This window comes from Cynara cardunculus, unplaced genomic scaffold (assembly GCF_001531365.2).
Source record: "Cynara cardunculus var. scolymus isolate 2C unplaced genomic scaffold, CcrdV1 Un_Scaffold_1939, whole genome shotgun sequence".
Taxonomy (NCBI): Eukaryota; Viridiplantae; Streptophyta; class Magnoliopsida; order Asterales; family Asteraceae; genus Cynara; species Cynara cardunculus.
Window position 1 is genome coordinate 72,372 of NW_020200923.1, and position 25,738 is coordinate 98,109.

At 31.5% G+C, this 25,738-nt stretch overlaps 1 protein-coding gene across 1 annotated transcript; it reads right to left on the minus strand.

The window, feature by feature from the left end:
- Positions 1-10,658: 10,658 nt before the first annotated feature.
- On the minus strand, positions 10,659-16,163 carry LOC112502797 (homeobox-leucine zipper protein ANTHOCYANINLESS 2-like). The gene is made up of 9 exons (XM_025106804.1): positions 15,670-16,163; positions 15,327-15,574; positions 15,120-15,237; positions 14,334-15,023; positions 14,142-14,243; positions 13,854-14,060; positions 12,294-12,468; positions 11,804-12,171; positions 10,659-11,234 (listed from the first exon to the last, which is right to left on the minus strand). Exons 1-9 carry the CDS (start codon positions 15,823-15,825, stop codon positions 10,845-10,847), a joined length of 2,454 nt encoding a protein of 817 aa, XP_024962572.1. The 5' UTR covers positions 15,826-16,163; the 3' UTR covers positions 10,659-10,844.
- Between the last annotated feature and the right edge of the window lie 9,575 nt (positions 16,164-25,738).

Genomic DNA, 25,738 nt, shown 5'->3' on the forward strand with positions numbered 1-25,738 from the left:
GTTCTCATCGAATATAGTTAAACCACATGCCTTACATTTTACGATGTCCTATGACGTCAATTTGATTTGTTCCAAATTCTAATGCTCCAAATAATTATTAATCATAAGCTCTTTAAATAGAGACGAGTTACAAGTAGATAACCATGAGATACATAATTATAGTGTAACTCTAATATGTCTATCTCTATCTGTATCTTTGTATTTATCTTTATCTTTATCATTAACTTAATATCATTGTGACGATAACACACTTATCCTTCAACATGTAACCATTTAGAATTTCTTGAAGCAAAAAGTTTATCCAAAATATTCAAAATCTCAATTTTCTCCATGACTAAGAACATATTGAAGATGCTTTAATATTCGATTTGATGGACATTTTTGTGAGCCACATTTTATTAACTCATAACCATCGTGGGCAAATAAGTATCTATCATAGTTCTAATTTAACATAAAACATGAAGAAAATTGCCAATTAACAATCAAATCTAAGGAAGCTGTTTATCCAAATGCTTACTCGGCAAGTGCTTACCAGTATGAATCAACATCATAATTTACTTTTATCGGATAAGATTCTAGTACATCAAAACGGTATCCTATGCAACAATTTACCCGGTAAGCGCTTACCCGGATAAGAGTCGTCATCCTCACTTACCGGGTAAGACTCTCCATCATAATCATCGCTCGTACCAGGTAAGATTATTGGCCCTTGCTATGTTAATCCGATGAGGAAATTTGTCCAGTAAACACTTACCAGATAAGCATTTAGTAAACGTCCCCTAAATTAGACTGACACAGTAGTTGGCAAGAGATGGCGGGCATTACCTTTCTGTTTCATATGAGTGAATTTTTTTTCAATCGTTGGGATCAAATGGAGTGATAGGTGAGGACCCATTCTAGAAATCATAAAATTTCCCTAAAAGTTAAATTATTAATTATTAAATTTAATGAATCAAAATTCAACACCGCTGTCTTCTTAGATAAAGAGGACAAAAAATCAGTACTACTATTTAATTATATTATATTATATAATATAACAAAAATATATTGTACAACCCTAAATTAGCAATTTATATTTTGATATTGTACAAAATAGACATTTCCCATTAATAATTATTTGGGTATGGCATTTATATATATATATATATATATATATATATATATATATATATATATCTCTTATTTCTTTTCCTTTTTAACTGTAGTTGGTGGGACCCTCTTTTTATTGTCTTTATATATATAATTTATATTTATTTAATTGAAAATGTGATGGGATTGACTTAGAAAACTAATTGAAAACGATAAAAAGACTTTAGAAAATGAAGTATCAAAAAAGTCCATCTTCATCACTTTTACAAGCAATACCTCCAAATTTTGGCTTTTCAAGATTCTTGAGTTTTGATTTTATAATTAAATATGTTTCACTGTTATTTTAAAATCAGGTGTCGCTTTGTTTTTTTAAAAGTTGTTGAAGTCTGATTTCGTTTTTGATTTATAAAATGTGGTTATGAAGTCTGAAATCTGGTACAGTAAGATTGTTTGTTTTTATGTCTAGAGTCTGAAATCTGAATCGGTCAAAATAATGTAAAAGTATAAAAGATAAATAGTTTTTGCTATTAAATCTCTTCCAATCCCCAAAATATGACCCATTAAGCGATACTCTTACCATTTAAATTTTAGAGGATATTTAGAGTTTTTAAGCTTTTATTTTATAAATAAAACAAACACTTTTAATATCAAAACATCTGAACAGATCAAACTTCAAAGGTATTAAACGGTAATTTTGAAAAACAAACAGTACCTTAATCATCACAATTTTTGGTAGTTTTTGTTTCAACATTATCCATTTGTTCAACAACCATTATTAATATTTAATTAGTTGTGTACTCGTGCAATGCAGCGGGAGCCATGAATTTTAATGATTTTGAAGTTTCATTGATTTTATAAGATAAGATTTAACGATGATATATGTTACACTTGGCCTTTACATATTAATACAATTTGAATAAATAAGAGTTATGGTTCCAATTACAGACTATCGATGAAAAAAATTGTATGACAGTTTAAAATCCAATATATTTAAAATTCAACATATTTAAACGACTCCACAATTGTATTCGATTTACACCAAGAGCAAAGAACCAAGAAACTTGAATTTTAAGATAAACACTCAAAACCAATAAAGAAAACTACAAATTTGAYAGATCATAAGCCATGAAAAGACAAAAAAAGATGGGTTTTAGAATGAAATTTCAAYTGCTTACCCTATTTCTTGTCCAKAAACTCAGATTAAGGTTGAATTAATACATGTATATGTATATTTCAAAAAAACCCAAGAACATATTAATTCAAAACATATTATACAGTGCAATTTGGACAACCTAACCCCAAAATATATAATATATATATAAAAATAAATAACTATAAAAAGTATAAATCGTAAATATTAAAAATATTTTTTCACAGTATATATAATATATAATAATATAATTAAGTAAAAAACTATTCAATATTGGACTCATTTCGAAGGTATTAACGAGACGATTATAATGATGTAACTTGTTAAAATAAAAATGTATTTTTTAAACATGTTTTAATTGATATACGATTATGTATGTTAATGCGATAAAAGTTTAAAATAAAACATTTTAAAGTAAATGACGTAAATTTAAATTAATTATAGGGATATAAAATGTAAATTTAAAATTATAATTTTAAAAAAATGTCGTGAGAGGATGAGTTAATGTGAGGAAAGAAGGGGGTGAAAAAGTGAGTATAAAGAGTATTTTGGTCATTTAGAATTTTAAGACTTTAAAACTTTTACTAAATTTGCTTAATAAGATAATATAAATTAACAAATAAAAAATTAGAATACTGTTCCACTTATATAAATTGTTACTAATTAAATATTATATTGAATAAAATATAGTAAAAAATCTCACCAAAAAAAATTAGTTAATTAATATTAATATTTTCAGAAGATTTTATGATTAATCATGTAGGGGCCTACCTGACGATGAGTTGTCCAAATCAACATGAAAGAATTATTAAATCCAAAAATAAAAAATAAAACTAATTAAGATTCAAAGTGAATATGCTTTCTTAATCATTAACCTCCAAAAACACCTTTTTTTTTCATTGATTTAGTTTAGAAATCTGTCATTCATACGCAGATGTGAACAAGATACAAGCTACAGTTATCTGTAATTACACAAATCTGTGTAGAAATGACAAATTTCAGAAACCCTTTACCCCTTTTAATCTGGTTTATATACATGGAAACATCCAGGTTTTTTTTTACTTTCTGATTTACTTGTGTCGTTTGTTTCAAAAAACATGCATTAAAAATAAAGCTGTAAAAAGGAAATTCAACTGTCAAATATGAAACTGTTGATCAGATATCTTGTTTTACTGAAACTAATAATATTTTGTTTTTATGTATTTGGATGATTTGAATTACCAAACCAAAATGCAGAAAGACACAAATGTGAAAACAAAGATGAATACACATGGAGAAGTGAAGTTTGTGCCAAATAATTGATGTTAAAAGAAAATGATAACCAAATGGTCCACAATTTGAAAAGTTTTAAACTTTTGTGCCAACAACATGACAATTTTCTTCTTTCTAATTTATTGTCCTTTTCTTATTCAATAATTCATATCAAAAAATTAAAAATATATATTAAAATAAATAAATAAAAGTAACGGTCACCGCCGAAACAGTAACGACTAAAGAGTATCTTCAATTTTATGTTTTCTACATTTAAGTTGACTAGAAAGGTATACGTGTAATGCATCAAGACACATTTCGAGTTTAATGTTTTGTTTTGTTTTTTTTTATCTATGTCGATCTAATATGATTTTTATGTAGTTTGAGAAAGCAATAATGTTTTTTTAATAAAATATAAATTTGAAAATATCATATAAAATTTACAAAAAATATATTAATATTAGTATCAAATTAATTAATTAAAAGTTTTTATTTGTGTACTTTTTTAATTCAAAATTTTTATTATAATTTAATTTATTCTAACGAAGTAACTTAATTTAGGTTTAATAATATTTTTAAAAAAAATAATAATTAAGTATTCTGTTAACTCAATAATTATCCTAATTATATTTTAAATTTTTTATATTTTAAAATGAGATGTTTATCCTCTATTTGATTATGTTTATCTGCAGTTAGTTACACGAATTCAAACATGGAGCTTTAATAAGTTGTACTTACGCATAATTTACTTGTAATCTTGAATTTTAAGTAATATGCATTAATAAACAATACTTCATGCATAAAAAATGGTGTTTGAGAGTTTTTGTCAAATGCTTTATAATATAGTATAGATGTGAAAGAGAGAATAATACATTGTTATGACAATTATATTTTAAATATTAATAAATCTATATTATTTTAATAATAAATTCTTTATTTTTTTTCAATAAAACAAAATAAGAATGCATGTATGTACATAATACAATGATGGTTTCATATAACTCGTTACGGTGCATTATGGCACCAAGGTTTGGTTTCACTGCCACTTTATATGTTGTTTTAGGGCACGCCTTGAGCAACATCGTGGTCTCGTCGTAACTCGTAAAGCTTGAGGCTTGACCTTGCCGTCATATTATGTCTCACATTATTTATTACTTTGAATAAAATAATCTGAAATCTTTGTAGGGAGTTTCTTACATGTATGAAAGGAAATACTGAATTTAATTTAGTGAGCGCATTGGAGCAAGGTTTTTTCATATTTAACTCTGTATAATACTTATGCTACCACTTTTTTATAATTGGATAGACAAATATTTTTTTTTTTTCTAAAATACAAATAAACACCAGATAATAGTATTTTCCATTGCTTGATTGCGTACTATGTATTCAACATCTAAGATTCTCGTCAAGTCAGATTTTATTTTTCAATAAGAGTACATCATGTGACAGTATAATCACATACCAAAATTCATATTCTTTACATGGAATTCCAAGTCGTTTTTCACGACTTTGAATATTGATCATTTAAGAAAAGTCATCCTCCAATTTCATTCGTTGGTATCTATTGTACATACAACTAACGAATCGTTTCATAAGGAATCAAAAAAATCTAGTGTCTCCACCGACTTAAACTAGTAGATCAGTCAAAGCGCGTATTTAAAAAACTCAGCTTGTTCAAAAACTGTAATTTCTTATATTTTGGATTGTAAAGTTATCATATCAAAAAAATATTCATAAGACTGGTTTATGATTATGATTAACTGGTTTCTTTAATTATTTTCTTAAACTGTGTATTGTTTTTTATCAGCTAGATTTCTAAGTATCAGTTAATTTATCAGCTATTTTGTAATTTTTACAAGGAGATAACTGATAGTGAAAAAGAAAGGAAACAAAAGATTTTGGACGGTTTAGAGAGTGCATTAAATGGATGAAGCCAAGATACACCCATCGACCAACAAACACCTTCTTGCACTGCATTTCACATTAATTGCACCACCCCACCCCCATTCCCTTACCATCCGACCACCTCCACTTCATTTATTCATTTTTTATGTGAAAATTAAATAATTTGTATATACTTAAAGGTTGTTTGGTAGTTGCTGAATGATTTGGTGCAGAATGATTAAGAGGCTTTCATGATATAGTGCAAAATGAAATATAATCGTTTGATAATTGTTTACGATGAAATTAGGGCGCTGACTGGTTAAGAGATGCATAGGATACAAAATCATTCAGATGATTTTAGAACCATTAAGAAACAGATATTTTTTGCCAACCAAGATTCACCTCTTAACGGTTCAAATGCTGCCTCTTAATGAAACTATTAAAAGGTAAACAAACAACCCCTTACATTAACCATAATCACATTCAAGTTTATTACCAATTAGTAAAATTTGGAGTGGTCTTAAGGAGACTGGAACTAATGACTTATCCTTTATATGTCAGTTAGATGGAGAATCATTTAAAAGTCCATTAAATCATAGAAACTTCTAAATTGGTTTCTATATGTTGTTTCATATGTGAAAACAGTACGTGTAAAAATGCAATGTTGTTTCATATGTAAAAAGCTCAGATACACTTTTGACAAAATACTGTATAAAACAATGCTTTTTCACATTTGTTGTTTTCATATATGAAATAACAATGAAAACTGGTTTAATTGTAAGCCTATACGGATTATTGGGTTTGTAAAAGAATGAGAGTCTTGAGAAATAAGCTAACCCTACGGTGCTTTTTCTCCATCTTTTACCATTTTCTTTTCCAAATGTCCTACTTGTGTTTTCTCAATTAATTTTTCAACATGTCATTTTAAGAAATTTTACGTTATCGTCTGTCTTTTCAGCTTGTTCTTACAAAATTTAATTACTTTATCAGTTAGCAGCTAATTTAGTAGTCCACAACTACTTAACTAACTTATCTGTCAGCAACTAGTTCATCAGTTACTTTGTTATACATAGCTTTAGCCGATGATTAGCTTTAAGCTAAAAGGTAGCTTATTATCTTGTTTGCGGAAATGATGGCTTTTCCTAGATGAAATGCAAATTGGATTCATGGAACAGGTTCTTACGTGTAAATTGTTTGGGCGAGCTTGTACGCATCTCGATTAATCTGAGGACCCTGGAGAACAGTAAGGACTAGGGGTGCTCATGGGTTGGGTTGGTCGGGTTTTTGAGCACTCCTAGTAAGGACAATTCTAGTGAGCTAACTCCACAAGGTTTATAACATCATATTAAGGGTTTTAAGTTTATACTCGTTTATCTCGTATTACAAATTATCTATTAAAATAATTTAGTTTTATTCATGATCAAATAAAGTATTAAAACCATGAAATCAGATCGAATTGACAAGCTTTGTTTGGTCAGTTCTAGAAAATGTTGAATAAAGGACGTGCATCTCGATTCATAATTCTGTAAAAACCGAAACATATCTAACTATTTGCAAAATTGAAAGATTCTTGTATTACAATTATTTTGAATGTTACGTTTATGTCAATCATGACGTATGTGATATTATGATGATGAAAAACCATAACGTGTGACCACATGAAATGCTAGTGTACGTGTGTAAACACTTACACACAAGAATTTAGTGGTTTTAATAAATAAAACAAGGTTACATTTTTTTCGTGGTCAGTATTTGTTATAAAAAATTGATTATTAGTTTGATAAAAAAAAAACAATTCAGTAGAAATTCAATTATGAAGCTGATGAAAATAATCTTTTTATGCAAAATTTCATCATGATCGTTAATTACTATCCAGTATTTTTTTTTAGTATAAACGACCGACAAAAACTTTACCTGCCTATGAATCCATTTCACATCATGCAACCTAGCAAAGCAGACAATCGACCCTACATATACCTTTTTCCATATCTCCAGCATTATTTGTTTTAGTACGAGTACATCAGTCTGATAATGAAATTTTTATAAATTGAACCCCATATCCTGTTGAAAAATATGAGAAATGGTACAAATATTTTACAGTAAATGAAAATAGAATTATTTGTAGTAGAATATAATGTACTTTAATTTATGTAAAACATTTTTTTTTCCAAGAAAATGCAGAACATGTACGATAATGCGTTTTAAACAACAAGTCTTAACAGTATTATTTAATTTCATGCAGATAATATTATTTATATTTAAATTATGACTATCTTTTAAATAACAAGTCTTTAAATTATAATATATTTCGATTAATAAGAAACTTTGAAAATAAATATTTAGAGAGAGATGATATTTTATTAGATGAATGAAATATTTTAATAATATAATCAATGTTAATATTTATTTGGGAGGGGAAGGTTTTCAAAAAACTTGGTTTTCTACATAAAGTTCCCCCGTGAAGCTCATTGAATAAACTACTTCTATATCATTAAGCCACTATCAAACAATCATACATAATTGATTGAATAAGCTGTGGGTTCCATTAAGTTACCGATAAACAAACTCCTTATATTGTTGGCAAACATATACATGTCCTCGAATGACTTTCAAGTTTCAAATTCACGACAAATTCACACCAATCTTATGTATGTATACATAGAAAGAGAGGGGAGATCTTTTGTTAAGTAAAAAAAGTCGTGCTAACTTTATGAACTCGTTGGACCAATCAGAATCATTTTTTAGTCATGGTTACTTCAAATGTTATAGAGTCAATGATTAAAGGTATATGGGTATTTTTCATTTGTAAGTTATTTTATTGTATTAAATGAGATGTTACAAAAATAAATAATTACTTGCTCTTAGGGATGATATTTATATCATCATTTTCAAGATTCTCAATGATTATATTCAAATTAACTTGAATGATGGATGATCAAAATGAGCACAGTTACATTCAACATAATGATTCAGATGATCTCTTCGTTTCTGGTATTTTGAATGATATGTTCATTAATGAACCCAGTTTTACATAACGTTAATTAATGAACCCAATTCGTAAGATGTCCATACGTGAACCAGAGACATTAATACACAAATAATCAATCAAAGATTAATTAGTGAACAATTTTCATAACTACCGACTTTTATTGCTATCATATAAATGTTCATTGGTGAAATAATAAGTCGTTCATAAGGGAGCGTTTGGTACAGTAGACAGGACGTGATAGAACAAGACAGAGATCAATGTTCCATGTTTGACATGATTTTTATGTGAAACAGAGTGCAGGCATGTTCCACCGCTATCCCATGGAACAAGGTGGAACAGACTTATGTTTTGCCAATATAACCTTAAAATAAAACGTAATTTTCTTTTAAAACATCAAATACGGTTTTTTTTTACATTTTATTTATTCTTTAAAAAAATTTTATTCTATTTTATGTTTCTTAAACTTTCATTTTACTATCCTCAAAATATTATTTTTATAGGATTTCTATATTTTTATTAATTTATTAATTTATGTAATTTATTATATATTAATAATAATAAAAATAATGTAGATTAGAGATAAAAATAAAAAATTGGAAACTACATAAACTTTTTATTTGGTGGTATTTAAATTATTTTGACAAAAACTTTCTAATGATATATTCAATTATAAAAACAATTATTTTATTCAATTATAAAAACAATTATTTTATTATAATTTAATAGATTGTATAAACTAATTAAAATGAACAACTAATTAAGAATAAATTGGTCATTTTACTTGTTCTGTTATGTCCAGTTCTATCTTATCAAACGCTGAACAGTTGTTCTGTCCTGTCATGTCATGTCTAGACACCAAACACATCCTAAGTGAACAAGTAAAATGTGATCGATTTCGATTTCCAAACAGTAGAGAGATTCTCGAGAACCGAAATTAGTGCATATAAAAGCTAGCTTATGATCTTTTCCAATTTTACCTTGTTCTCTATTGTTCATTACGATATAGCATGCGTTCATTTTACTTACAAAAATGACACTGATGTTTTAGTCCGTAGATTAAACAAATTAAAATTCATAATTGATTCATAAAGTTGACATCAAGTACATAGTTAACAAATAAACTAACTATATATGTGTGTGTATGTGTGTGTGTGTGTGGAGGTTCAAACAACAACACCTTCATTTTACAATAAAGTGATAACACTCTTATCACATGTGATAATACGCTTGAGGAGACCCTGTGATGTGCGAACGACGTGTTCTACGACTTAGGTCGTGGCTAAGGTTGTCTGCGTTTATGATTTAGCATCACATGTAATGGTCTTAATGGATTATAATATCATATCAACAACACTCTTATCACATGTGATAATACTTGTGAGGCGGCTTAGCGGTGTAAGGGTGCCTTGGCCCACAACCAAGATCGCATCGAAAATCGTCTTCGTCTCTAATTTAGTATCACATGTGATTGTCTATAGTAAAAAGGTGTTCCTGCATTCTCGTAAAATTAAGATGTTCTCGTTTGAATCTTTCCCTATATATATACACATATACATATATATAGGGTTGGGAGAGCAGTCTATTTTCGTGAAACACATGAGACCACCTTTTTACACTTGAAGCTTCATAGCAAAACGTTGTGAAGGTAAAAAAAGCCAAGCCTTCATAGTAAAAATACTGTGAAAGTTACCTAAATAGCGTTATGCTGTAAAGTTTTAAGTGCAAAAAATGGTCTCACGAGTCTCATGAAAACAAGTTGGTCTCACATGATCTCAAACCTCTATATCTATTTATGTATGTGTATGTATAGGAAACTCTTTTTTACCTTTTTTATGTATTTAAAAAATAAAAATACAAACCAATCAATTACCACTTTCAGAACTTTCAAATGTATTTATATTCACAAAGTTTTCAACATCAACAACATGATACATCTCCTTACCAATTGGAATTTTCTTACGAAATATTTAGAAATAAAAAAATAAGTTTAGATTTATTTCAGAAGAAAAATAACAGAGAAATCAATAATCCACAAATTAAGATTAGCCATAATATCAAAACCCCATGAGTAAGCCTTCCATACCAAAAAAAAGAAAAGAAAAAGAAAGACCAAAATACCCTTCATATCACACTTCAACATAGCCCGTTATCGAATCCAACCAGACCCGACTCCACCCAATCGGGTTAACCGAGTCAATACCCGAACCACCACTATTGCTTTGCTATAAAGAACCGGCATGACTTGACCGACTCACCGGTTCTTACAGCAAAGCAACGGTTGACGAGCACGGTTCGTTCTTGACTCACCCCAAAAATTCTTTAAATAACACTATTATCATTCACATTTCACCACCATCCCACACCATCGAAACAACGGACTGCCACCATAAACCACCATGGAAATTATGGTGTATGACGGATCGTTATCGATCATACACAATAATTTCCGTGTCTCAAAAACCCTAAAACGCCATAAAATATTTAGCTGTCAGATGGAAGGGCCGCTTTGATCTTCTGAACCGTACACGATATCAGATTATTAACCGTCTCCACCGACTCCACCGTAAGCTTAGCGGTAGGAAGGCTATTCACAAGGATCTGAAACGCAACCGTCAATAGAGATCCACCAGCCCCACCACCACTGCCTCCACCAACCCCACCATTATCAGTCTCCGACACGCCACGATTACCAGGCCCATCCGGGACTATGGCAAACCCTGACGGCAATAAAGCAACATAAGCCGAATCACCGCCATTCATCACCACATGCATGGCCGGAATGTCCACCGGAGCATACACTACCAGCGACCCAGCCGCATCGATGCATGTTTCTTGTAGAATCAGCATACTGCTCTGGTTGGCATTCATTGCCTGCAACACAAAAATACAATTAACATGTATTTAAATTCTGTTTTAAAACATGTATTTTGTATATTTTTCGTAACAAATATATATATATTTATATCATATATAAACAAAAATAAAAAATATCTATATAGAAAAAAATGGTGATTGATTGTGTAGTCGCTGTCCAGTTGAGTCAACTGCTTCGGAAAACTTCCCAAAAACCAAAACGGTGACGTACGGTCTGCAACCTAGAAAGGTCTCTACTGTCCCCTCTCACATGCACACAGTGTGTGTGTGTGTGTGTGTTTTGACTTTCTGGATTTTCTTTCAGATGAAAATAATAACAATAATAATACCAACAAAATACAAACCTTTCAGTCTGTACGTTAGATCTGAAATAGACCCCTACTCTTTCCTTACACATGCGAAATTACCCTTTCGCCCCTGTCCTTTTTGGTAATATTACCACTTTTCCCCCCACCCAATCATGCCCATATATAAATAATTAAATAAATAACGTAACAAACAAAAATACAATCTGTAACACGTATTTGTTCTATGTAAACGTATCGAGAGATACATAGAAAGCTTACACTGGCACGAAGGAGGGAGACGCAGTTGCCGTGATCTTGGCCCTTGGCGATATGGGCCATTTCTTGCATCGGTCCTCCGTTGGACAAGATGTCCCATTCGCTCCGCAACCGTTCGTCACGAAGGAAATCGAACAGTCGTTGAGGTGACACCGGCAACCAAACCGAAGTGGCCGCACTTAAAACGATCCCGGGTGGCTCACCGGGGTCATCGACGCTTTGCCTTGTCATCACTCGAACATCTTCGTCGACGTTGTTTGCACAAAGTTTGTTCCATTTATACACGGTGGACGCGCAAACACCAGCGCAGAAATTATCTGTCATTCGTTGAGCTAGTTTCAGCATGCTCTTCCTCCCACTCGCTGTTATTGCTGCATTTCACAAAAAGGTGTACCGTACTCATGTGACATTGTACCATCTGAAAAAACCAGGTCACCAGGAGTACGAGTTTCGCTGTATAATATTTTACACACTCCGAAAAAGGTATACGTACCGGTGTGATCTCTAGAAGGCACGGCGGACGACATGAGAATGGCAAGGCATTCACATTGCCGTTGTAGGGCGGCCACCCATCGTTGCGCACCAAACCCCATCCCGGCACGGATCAACGGCCGGTAAAGCTCGTGCACCGCACTTTCGTCATATTCCGCATGTTCCACCCACGTAACCTTCAATACCCGGCAAACTCGTTAGAAACAAACATACCAAGTACATTTAAAATACTCGAGTTCCAACACATTTTTACGTATAAAACGGAGTTCAAATAGAAACATGGACACTTATTTTTGAAACAGAGTAAGATTCCGGGGTCGTACTCAACGTGTGTGTGGGGGTGTGTGTGTTTGGGGGTATGTATTTTCATGAATAATTATTGAACTCAAATCAAGCGTAGATGACAAATCTTGGAAATTGGCTCGATGAGAGACATAATATATTCATAGAAACCTAACTATCAATTCTCGTAAACCCGAAAATACGAATATTAAAACGTTCTACGGAGATTTATGCAATAAAATACGAAGAAAATGACACGAATACAGTCAAAGAGGATTGGACTACAAGACAGAAAGAAACTCAGAAAAATAGGAATAGAAACATCAAACCAATTGTTTAATACAACCCATGATTTTAACTACTAAAAGTAATCGGGATCAAGGCGATTTGAATAATAAATGTGTCTCAAGGCTCGGAAAATCGAGCAGTTAGATGTTTCTGTTCAATATTATAATGCAAAGTTGCAGGATACGATACATAAACTAATCGAATTCGATTTCGTATGCTTGATTTAAGGAGTACCGATGCTTCGATAAGTCAAAAACAGCATCTAAGACGAATAAAATAGCATTTCAGAACCTTCGTTTTCGTGTTTTTAAATTCATCTCCAGATGAATCTTGTCGACGAGAGTGTGCCTATTTATGTGATTAATCACTAGACGAGATAGACGACACACACATCACGAGGCTCGGGGAGGACTTGTACTGTATGCATTAAAAACTTGTACATTTGGGTACTAGATTACGATTCAAGGCTCCGAGGGAGTACAAGTGAAGTCACAGATGCAGAAGTTTCGATGAAGAACTTGTACCTCGTGCTTCTATTGTTGTACATTTACGAACTACGTTTTAAGGTCTCGAGTGAGGCTATTTATACCATCAAATGCTAAACAAGAAGAAACCGCAAGAGCTTCGGAAAGGAAGTTGTACATTATGCATACCATACTGTATGTTGTGCATTAGAAGTTGTACATTTAGGTAAGCATTCAAGGTTTTGAGTGATAAGATATGTCAACAAACTCATTAAAGACCAAGGCCAAGCATACCTACTTGTTAAACTCCATAAATGCTAAAGAAGGTTCAAATTTTGACTTTCTCAGGTCAAACCGATAGGTTTTAACTTCGGAACCGATAAGAATCGATATAGTTATCGAAAAGGAGCGACAATAACATCAGTCCATAGAAAGTTGTATGAATGAGTTCACATTTGGAGCTATCGAAACTGAAAAATCGATGTAAATGTCGAACTTTATGAAGTCAAAAGTAGACTCGATATTACCTTAGAATAGCCATTGGGCATATCTTGAACAACGCAACCGGAAGGAAGCCTCCGGCAACTCGAGAAAGCCGATGAGTTTTCTCGAATCGTATCAATCGAAACATCGACCACGGCCCACACGCCCTCCGCGTGTTGCTTGCAAAACCGGAGGAAATTGACCTCCCGGACAGGAACCAACGGGGATAAAACTTGTAACTCGGCGTGCATCTACGATTAGATTTCAAATTAGCGAGATGATCGCAGGCTATGTAACAAGAAAGAAAATCGAGATTTCGAGCCAAAAATTACCAATTGAAGTGCACCATTTCTGGTTCCTCCCATCCCATTTGAAATCACATCTGTTGTTGAAGTTCTAGCAATCATACATGGAAACATTTCTGCCCATTTGTTCTAATTAAACAAGATCGAAGATTAGATCATAATTGGGGGGGGGGGGGAATAAAGGGCGAATCAATGATAAGATAATCGATGCAAAATTACCGAATCCATGAGCGTTTCAACGAGAGCCAAGCTATTAATGATCACCATTCCGGTCTCCCTCGAGGCCTCGGAAACATACTCATTCGGTTTCAGCCCGATACACGGAGTAATAGCCCGTGAATACTCATTTTGGTTCATAATCTCACGGCCGCCTTCCAAGGTCCGAAGCCAAAGAGGCTCTTCAGTCTGAGCCAATTTGACCAATTCGTCCATAGCAGCTAAAGCAAGCTCGAGATACATCGATCGCTCAAGAGAATGATCGATTCCCATCACGTTATTATTTGCTCTTGAAGACGGAACCGAAGATGCACTGGAAATCCCGACACCAAAATCCGGTGGTCCTAAAGGCAATGCCGAGGCGGTGGAACTAAGGACTCGGCCTCCACCGCCAAAGTGGTTCCCGCCAACACCGAGTTCTAAACTCGAGTTGGGCATGGGAGGAGCCATGGAGGAGATGGGGTGGCCGAGGAATTTTCCGGCGAGCGCACAAACACGATCTAATTCATCTTTTAATCGGGCATTCTCGATCCTAAGATGTTGTTCTTCTAATGAGATATCACCGATCATTGCCGGACCACCACAATTCGTGCAAATTGGGTTCCTCATTGCCTCTCGAATCGACATGTTTTCTGCTCGGAGCTTATCGTTTTCTTGTCTAAGAATCGAGTTCTCGTGCCGTTCTAATTGCGTCTGGTGAACATGAAATCGAAATTTGAAACCAAAGTTTGAATCTTTTTGCCATAATTATCATTAAAAACATCAAATTTATTGAAAATTTGTTCTTACTTTCATCTGGGTACGACGATTTTGGAACCAAAACTTGACTTGTCGAGTCTCTAAACATAATCTTCTGCTAAGTTCCAGTCGTTGTTTTTCATCAGGATGAGGGCACTCTTTGAATAATCTGAAAAAAGAGAGGATGAAATGTCTGCTAAATTGGCGTTTTTGATTGAGAAAAAAAAAGTAAAGAAAAAAAGAAGATTGAATTCGTACGCTTCAAGTTCTTGGATTTGTTGAGGTGTATGACGGTGGTATCTTTTTTTTCTGGGTGGTTTTCCGTCGTCGGCATCGGGATCGTCACCGGAGGCGCCACCGTCCATGTTATCACTGCCAGATCTACTCTCGTGCTCCTCCTCACGGCTCCTTCTACCGCCACCTCCACCGCTAGTCTCGTAACTTTCCGGCATTCTTCCCATCTCACCAACCCCACCACCACCTCCACCGCCCTCCATCGTAGTTTGCTGGAAAAAAAAAAGTAGATCAGTTCACACACAGACACCACCCATTAGCGGTATAAATTTATGTGTTTTAGAAGAAATTAAAGAGAGAGGATTACAAGAGCAAGTGACAGGCCGGGAGAGGAGAACATGGATTTGGACATAGCACCGCCGCGCATATGATATGGAATATCGGCGACGATTCTAGCACCACCACCACTCCCTCCACCGTCGCCGCCGCCGTGACTGTTATCAAGAAAACCCCCAAAACTCATGAAATTTCACTTCACTTGTATTAAAAAAACCCAACTTTTTTAATCAGAAAAAGCCCAAACCCAGTTCAAAGATTCAACCCTTTTTCAACAATCATGACACAAATCCATCAGAAACACAATCAAATCTTTCTATGAACAGAAACATCAAAAAATGGGGGCTTCTCTCTGACACCAGTAATGGGTTGGATGAATTGGTTTTGTGGCTATCTATCTATCTATCTCTCTCTCTAAGAAAGGAAGAAGTGTAGAGAAACCCTAAGTGTGGGATATGGAGGAGCTATCTGCATGCTTGACTTTGGGTTTTGGATCATGAGCTGGGAGAGAGAGAGAGAGAGAGAGAAACAAAAAGATTTCTTGTAATTTGTAGAGAGAGAGAGAGAGAGGGGGGTGAAGAAGAAGGAGATAATGTGTGTGGAGCCTTCGAAGCCTTACAAATACAAAACAATCAGAAAAAGATTTACAGTAAAAAAGGGTCGGTTGGTTGACTCTTCACTCTTTTCATACTCTCTCTCTAAAAGTCTTTCTTTTTTTTTTGTTTTTTTCTTTTCTATTTTTACATTTAATTTCACATTTCTGTTAATAATTTTTTTTACTAAATTACATTTTTAGTCCTTACAGTTTATTGAAATTATGATTTTCATCCTTAATAGTTTATAGTTTATTATTGTTTTTATTCTTATGATTTAAATTTTATTGTCTTTTTCATTCGGTTTACAATTTGTTTTTAGTTTAATCTCTTATACTTATAAGTAGTAATTAACCTAAGAAACAAAAATAGAAATACATTTACAAACTATAGGGATGAAATTCATAATTTCTAGTAAATGTAGGGACCAAAAATGTAATATATTCTAAAATTTTATTACAAGTTTATAAGGAATGAGATAGATGGAGGGGTGTAAGAATTAGGTTTTAGGGATATGAAGAGCAACCACCATTATTAAACACATCAACATTTTACAGTTCTTATTATTCTTCTCTTGTATTTTTGTGTAAAATGGCATTATTTTCACTTTATATATATATATATATATATATATATATATATATATATTATTGGTGTTGAAGTAATTTATTGATCACAAATGGTCCAATAACTATGGCATTATTTTCAGTTTATATATATATATATATATTATATATATGGGGTTGGGTTCACGTGAGACCAAAGGTTTTTTGTGAGACCCGTAAGACCAATTTATGTTCATTGATCAACTTTATAAGCATATGATCTAATGATCTAAAGTTGTACGGTGACAATTTTGTAATTATTGAGAAGTCTCGTGGCATTTATGAATATTCAGATCTGACGATTGTATATTTAATCGAAGAATTGAGAATTGGTCTTACGGGTCTCACGAAAAACAATTGGTCTCACATGATCCCAAGTCTATATATATATATATATATATATATATATGTATGTATGTATTCATATTATTGGTGTTGAAGTAATTTATTGATCACAAATGGTCCAATAACTATGTTATTTTAGAAATTTTAAAGATTTGAAAAAGTTTTCTCTAATAATTATGCTAAATTATTCTCTAAAATAGAAAAAAAAAGATAATTTAAAAAAAGAGCAAGAAAATATAAAATACATGTTGAAGATATCTGATCACTTTTTATAATTGTAGACTTTTATGGTACTTCTTAATTTACAGAGTTGACAATTATATAAAAAGAAAATCCAAAAATGATAGAGATGATAAAAAAAACTTACAACGTATATTTTAAAACTTTCTTTAAAATAGAGAACGTAGAGGTGTTCAAAAACCCGACTAACCCGATCAACTCAACTTAACCCAACGTGAAATAACCCATCCCGAAGCAACCCGATGTCTAATCGAGTTGTAAAATTGTCAAACCGTATGTATTGGGTTGATATTGGGTTACTATTACTTGAACCCAATCCGATGAACCTGATCCTTTTATTTCTTGGATTTAATATGATTGTTGAATTTTTATTAATATATAAATTAGACAATTACACTATCATGTATGCTTTTCATATATACATATTTTCATTTTATTCATATCTCTACATAACTCATTCATATATATATATATATATATATACATATATATATATATATATATTCAGTAACTGTGAACATATATGTATATATATATATTGAGAAAATTAATTGAATGTAATATACATAAGAAATATGGATAAGTTGTATCAAATGGTTGATAATGAAAAAGAAATTATGAGTAGAGAAATAACATATTCAAGATTAGAATAATATTTTAATATACCAAAGTATCAACCCGACCAACCCGTACAGGTTGGATTAGGTTGCACTTTGGTTTGGGTTGGGTTGGGTTGAGTTAAGATTTTTCCAAACCGCAAGCATTGGGTTGAATTGTTCAAATGTCTTCAACTCAATCAACCCAACTCATGAACACCCCTAAGAGAAAGTATGATAAAATAATAAAAATTAATTTGAAAATTTGTTTAAACTTAAATGTTCATAAGATAAAAATTATTATTATTATCATCGGTACTATTCACTGAAATTAAATGTTTATAAAATATTATTAATTTTTCAGTATAATACATAAAAAGTATTTTAATTAATATTAATATTTTTAAAATAAAAATATCATTGGAATTAAATAGAATTTTGACCATTCTAAATTTTATTCTTAAAATATGTTGGAAGATACTATCATTATTAAACTAAATACTTAAAATGTGTTCTAATAAATATGTTGGAAGATACTATCATTACTATAAATATAAAAAATAAATTTTGATATTGATTTATATATAAAGGGTAGGTTAAATGCACCCCTAAACTATATCTACGTCTCTTCCCATCATGTGCTCGTCAAACAACTGACCTGCTCAAAATTGTCCTTCATGTTCGTTGATCGATCTTCCCTATCATGCTCCGTTTTCTTCCCTTGATCGATCTTCTTCTTGTTCATCGATCTTCCCTTAAACCTAACATATTCCATTTTCTTCCCTTCATCGATCTTCTTATTCGCTGTCTTCCCTTAAACCTAACATGCTTCGTTTTTCTTCCCTTTATCGATCTTCTTGTTTGGTGAATCGTTCTTCGTTGTTCATCATCGATTTCTCCCTCTCTTTTTGTTTGATCTTCACATATCTGCTCGAGATCTGCTTCTTTTTAATTAGATATGAAGATAAAAAGGTAACAGCTATGCTAGAGATTTACTTATCTTTATAAGGTATAAAAAAAATAAAAAAGTCAAATTAAATGGTAATTGTACATAATTTTGTACACTATAATGATAATTTATATCATAGAAAGGATATTTTGGTCATTTTTCGTTATTTCATTCCAACTCCTGAGCTAGATTTTATGAACCAAATAAACATATTCTAGTTCATTTCACAAATTACATTTCATATTGCCAACCAAACACCTGATCATACCTGATAATATTTCATTCCAATTAGTTCTAGATTCCAATTTATTTAACAAATTCCATTACCTCAAAAAACATTATGCGAACCAATCGTCCACTTGGTATACCCTTTTTAAATTAGGTAATGTAATCTAATCATCAATAAAATTAAATTGTTGATATAATGACAATTTTTTATGGAGACATGGTCTTAAATATGTTTTAAATTATAAATATAATGACAATTTATTATGCAACTCTTTACATTTGTACAACCAATACAACTCAATCTCAACCGTCCATTTAACTTGATGAATATGTGATTTCATAGAAGTTTTGATTATTTCCTAATATAAAGTATTGATTATAATTAATAAACCCTAGGCATTTTACATAAATATTCAAATCATAATAAATGAACTCTCATCATTTCCATAAATATCTCAATTGATTGGGTTGTACTTGTTGTACAAATGTGATGAGTTGCATTTAAAACGTCATCTCTCTCTCTCTCTCTATATATATATATATATATATATATATTAAAGTGAATTGTGGATTTGGTCTATATAATATGTTTATTGTGAATTTAGTCTTTATGGTATTCAATTTATTTTGATCATGATCTTTCAGACTAACATTTTTGTTAACTCCGTTAAATCAAACAATTTTAGCTTTTTACCTATTATTTTATCTTTTTTCTATAAGAAAAGTAAAAACATTTTTACACACACATGTATATAACAATATTAAAATAAATAAAATAAGATACTCTTGTATTTTTGATTTGTTTAATTTTTTTTAAAAATTAGTTATATTAAATACGATTTAATTTTATTGTTCGAAATGGTGGAAGAATATATTATTTTAATGTTTTAAATATAATTAAAAAATTTATTTAAACAAATCAAATCATAAATCCACATCTTATTTTATTTATAACGAATAAAATAAGATATAGTTTTATAATTTGATTTGATTTGTTTAAATTAAAAAAATATTATGTTAAAATTGATTTAATTTTATTGTTCTTTTTCTATTATTAGAATACAATAAAAAATTTATTATCGATATTTTAACACCAAAGTCATTGAAAAACCATTAAGAAATGAATTCCAATTTTATCATTTTAAAATTAGGGTTTCCAGTTTTCATATTGTTTTTTATTCAAAAACTCAAAGTCAATTATTTAGATTTAACCAAATGAAAAATTCATACATATTCTCATCTTTGTAACTTAAAATTGAATAAATATCTATATTAACTTCAACCAGATTTCGTACAGAAATAATCAAAAACAATAAAACAATAAAGTTAAATTGTATTTAATATGATTATTTTTTTATTTAAACAAATTAAATCATAAGATAATATCTTATTTCATTCATTTTGGTATCACACATATATATATATATACATATATGTGTGTGTGTGTGTGTGTAAAAATATGTTTTTATATTTTTATAGGAAAAAGACAAAAGACTAAAATGATTCTTGATTTAACAAAGCGAATGAGAGCGTTAGTCGGAGGGACCATGATCAAAACAAATTGAATACCACAAAGACCAAATCTACAATAAACATATCATAGGAACCCTAATAAAAAAATATTAAAACACAGAGATCAAATCCACAATTCACTCTATATATTATAATATAAAGATGCAAGTTTTTACGCATATAAAAACATGTTTTTATGCATTTAATGACGAGTTTTATATGTTAATTTTTTTTATTACGATATGTTTTAATACATATAGCAACTTTACATATTTTTTGCAACAATGCATACATTAAATCTAAAATTTTACACTAAATTATCCTAAAAGAGACATCAAAATTTGTATAATGAATAATAACACACCGAATATAATATAATATTATTCATTTCTACCAAATTTTGCATTAATGGAAAAAAAATCGCTAGAATCTTTTCATTTTGGTTAATATTTAGTATTACCCATTAGAATAGATCTATGTTTGCATCAAATTTTACGCCATTTTTATGGATTTGGTATAATATATGGTGTTACCCATTAGAAACCGCATATAAAGAGAAGCTTGTTGGGGGGGTTTTTGAACACCGCAGAGATCCCAAAAAACAAATAAAGTAATTAACTTTATTCAACGACAATTAAGTACTTGACGTTGAGAGGTAGTAGGAGCATGAGATGAGGGCTCACACACGATTGCGATGGATATCAACAACCAATGCGGGGGGAAAAAAGTAGAGTTCAAAGCACAACGAACAATCAAGCAAAGAATCGTGACAAAACAAAAGATTTGTGTTGTTCTACCACCGGTATGGTGATGTATGTCCACAGGGAAGAGGAGGAACTTTTAGTGACAAAGAACACTCAAACACCAAAAGAAAAATAACAAATCGAAACACTAATTTGTGCATCTCTCTCAGTATTTATAGTAACCCAAAATTTGTATCGTTGAATGTTCCTTAAAATTCATGGGGTTGTATTGTAATCTTCTTGAAGTTTAGGGTTGAGTCTGTAACATATAGTCTAAAATGGAGTTTGCTCGCTATTTCTTCATTTGGGAATCCACCATATTTGGTTTTAAGGTAAGAAGGATCTAGAGAGAATGGAACATTGAAGGATTGGTTGAGGGATTGAAGGTTCAAGTGAAGATTTCTATCAATCAGCTTTCCATAACCCGATTAATTCAGGCGTTCAGAGTAGGAGATGTAGAATTTAGAACTCACGGAGATCATCGGATGGCAGGTGAGTTCTCTCATGCCATTTATGGTAAAGTTAACTATTTACAACTTGTTTTAAAATGTATACATCTTGAAATGCATGCCTATATGGTTGCATAGTTCGTTTACCCATGTATCAAGTGTATATATTGTTGGGATTAGGGTGTGACCGTCATACATAGCGTACATGGGACTTTCTCATATGAAGTACAAGAGTTATAAGGTGCAGTCGTGCTTGAAAACCTAAAAGTTTCTGTTTACGAAATATCATTACGCCTGTCCATGCTTGATTATAAGGTGCAGCTGTTTCAGAACACCCAAAACATTTTGTTTTGCAATTCCTTGTAATTTTCAACAAATTTTTGTAAATGTGTTCGTTTTTACAACAAAGAATTCTTAGAAATATTTATTAGTTTTAAATTCGTGACGTGTTTTGTTGTTTGTATGTGATCAAAATGTATAAGAATGACCTTTTAGTAACAGTTTTTCTCGGTCGGTTAAGCTTTTTAGGTTATTCAATCTGGTATATTAACTTCTTTAAACTATTCGATAACAAAACTAAATAAGGTTAGGTTTAATTGACTTTAGGTTATATGGTTTGGTAACGGGTTACACTGGATAAGAATTCATGTTATTTTTCTTTGGACATAACTTGCTCCGATAATTTTTCCCAATTTTATTTACGTTACTTTCAATATATAAATTGTATAATACATTGAGGTGAATTATATTTGTACCCCCTCTTATAGGGGATATGTGAGTCAGACAGGGAGGGTAAGTGTAACAACTCAAAATTCAAAGAATAAATATCCCCTTGTGGCCACGGAGGTTCAAATGCGGTGACTTCGGGCTACCTGCAAAGCAGGTGGTCGTCCTGGGATTAGTCGGCTCGCATAGCGGGTTGGATATCCAGGTTAATAAAAAAACGACCAAACTACCCCTAAAGTAACAAGTCAAAGGTATTCAATACATCTCAATTCTATGCAGAGGCTAAACATCTCCCACAACTGAGAATTATTACAGCAGTAAAGGTAATTAAGCTCCAATATCTAAGCCATCTCTACGATGATTCACCACGTAGTCACATATTATCCAATAAACATCAAATGCACGAAATGGTAATTTGCATAATAAAGATATCAATGTATAAAAACCATAATCAGTCACGTTAAAACGTTCACAAATGATCACATATTTATAAACTTAAGGTAAGATAACTCACATGGTGTCCTGCACCCCACCTCAAGTCCTAACGGCTAAAATGTCCAAATTGAACACCTGAAAGGAATGATTTCTCCACTTGATTCTTCTTTCAAATCGCCAAAATGCACCCAAAATAGAACCCATCCTCTTGAAAGCTCCATTTCGCACACGTTTACCATGAAGGAACCGATTAAATGACTAAAATGAGAGTGTCCCCTCTCGTTTATTCTTCTATTTACAGCTCAAGCCTCCTGAGAATATAAAGGTTTACACCTTTAACCATATTTTTTCATAAAAATAATACAAATAAAATGAGGGTTTTTACAGTAAGAACTAGGTGTGTGTGACTGAAGGAGTATGGATAGTAACCGCTATATTAATACTCGATACATGAGCTATTATTAAGTAAAAAAAACATGCTGTAATATGTGATAATCAGGTTATCGGTTATAAAGTTTGGGGTTGTTTTTTTTAATAAAAGCAGAAAGTTGAAGGGTTTATTTTGTGAATGTGCTTAAAATGTTTAAACCCCACCGCCTTATATATATTATATAAATGTTATATGTGGGATATTTGTTGATTCCTTGGGTGTATTGGATGCGAGAAAATTATGATTTATCTATATGATGCGATAAAGGGTTTATTTGGTTGTTGAACACGATAAATCGATGTTGTCTCATTTTATTGATGTGATAAAAGAGGTTTGTTTTGATAAAACACTGTTATTTATACAAATATGAGTTTTATAAAAGTGTTTTGGTGATTTTCACCCTATAATAACAATCAAAGAGATTTCTCACTAGACCTTATGGTCTAACATTCATTTTGGTGTTTTAAAATGTGCATTACAGGTCGGACACAATTGGAAGATAAGGGGAATGAGAAATTATAAATAAATTTATGATTGTTTGTATGTGGATTTTGGGATGATGTCACGTTATATGTATCTAGATACTTGTTATGTATACAAGTATTGTACTGAGATTATGTGAAAAAGTTTGGTAGCTACTTTTGTAATGTAGCATTTTATATACATTGGCTACACATATGTAAATTGTATTTCATGATATGTAAAATATGTAATTATATGCAAATGGGTATTACAAAACAAAAACCAATATCTAAAAAAAGAAAAAAAAACCATTATTTCTTCTTGCCACATTCAACATTAGGTAAAAAATACAATCCAACGAAAAAAACATCATCCAACGTCAAGCAAAAAACATTATCTAGAGTTTAATAATAATAATTAAGGCTTCCTAAGAATCTTTGTAATTGGGTTTTATCAAGAATTTGGTCAGGAAACTTATCACCAAAAGCAATACTKCGYTGGATAGGAATAATTGTTCCTTTTTCGATATCATGACCAAGAAATCTAATCTTAGTTTGGAAAAGAGACATTTTAGGTTTGGATATAACTAAACCATTACGAATAACAAGAGTCTTGAAGATATTAAGATGCTTAAAATGACTCTCAATGTCTTTGGAAAAAACCAAAATATCATCTATATACACAATAATAAAATTACTGTAAGGATAGAAGATATCATTCATAATTTGTTGGAATTCTGAAGGTGCGTTTTTTAAGCCAAAGGGCATGACCTTCCATTCATAATGTCCCATRGGAACATTAAAAGCAGTTTTATAAATGTCGTTTTCAGCAATCTGGATTTGCCAGTAACCAGATTTTAAATCAAATTTGGAAAAGATGAGAGCTTGGAAAAGACGATCAAGAAGATCCTTCTTGTTGGGAATGGGATGTCTAATCCATTTAAGAACCTTATTGAGAGGTTTATAATTAATGACTAATCGAGGAATTCCTCTTTCCTGCTCAGAATGTTTATTAACATAAAAAGCGGTACAAGACCAGGGRGATTGAGAAGGTCGAATTAAACCTTTCTCAAGAAGACCGCCAATTTCAGTCTTACAGAGAATAAGATAATCAKAATTCATCTGACAAGGTCTTGCCTTAGTAGGAATATTGAGTTCAGAAAAGTCATCTTCATAAGGAAGGGAAACAATATGTTTCTTTCTGTCCCAAAAAGCATTGGGATGATCATTGCAAATGCTAAGAGAAAAATYATTATGAATAAAATCAATCTTAGACTTCAAACGAGGGTTAGTAAGCTTTTCATCAATGGTTAAAGAAGAGATTTCCTCTTTAAGAGAGTATAATTGAAAAGTTTTTCGATCAATACGATCTTGAAGAATGTCAAGGAAACGTTTAACCGGTTCATCCATGAACTTGAAAGTAATGGCTTTATTGTGAAAAGTACCAGTAAGACCTTGCTCATCAATCTGAGTGATGGGATAGAGTTGGTATAAAAAGGGAAGACCAAGAATAACTTCATGAGAAATAACCTTAGTCAAGAGAAAACTAGTTGTAATACAACAACCTTGATTGCAAATTTTTGCATTTGAGAGTTTGAACTTGATATCAAGAGGACCACCTCCCGCATGAGAAAGAGAACAAGAAGTTTTTTCAAAAAACTTACTGGGAATGAGACCTTCTTGAATAACATTTAAGTCAGCCCCGCTGTCAATCATTGCTAAAAATTCTTTTTGAAAATGGCCATCTATAAGAAGGGTAATTTTTGTAAACCATTTTTGAGTAATCAT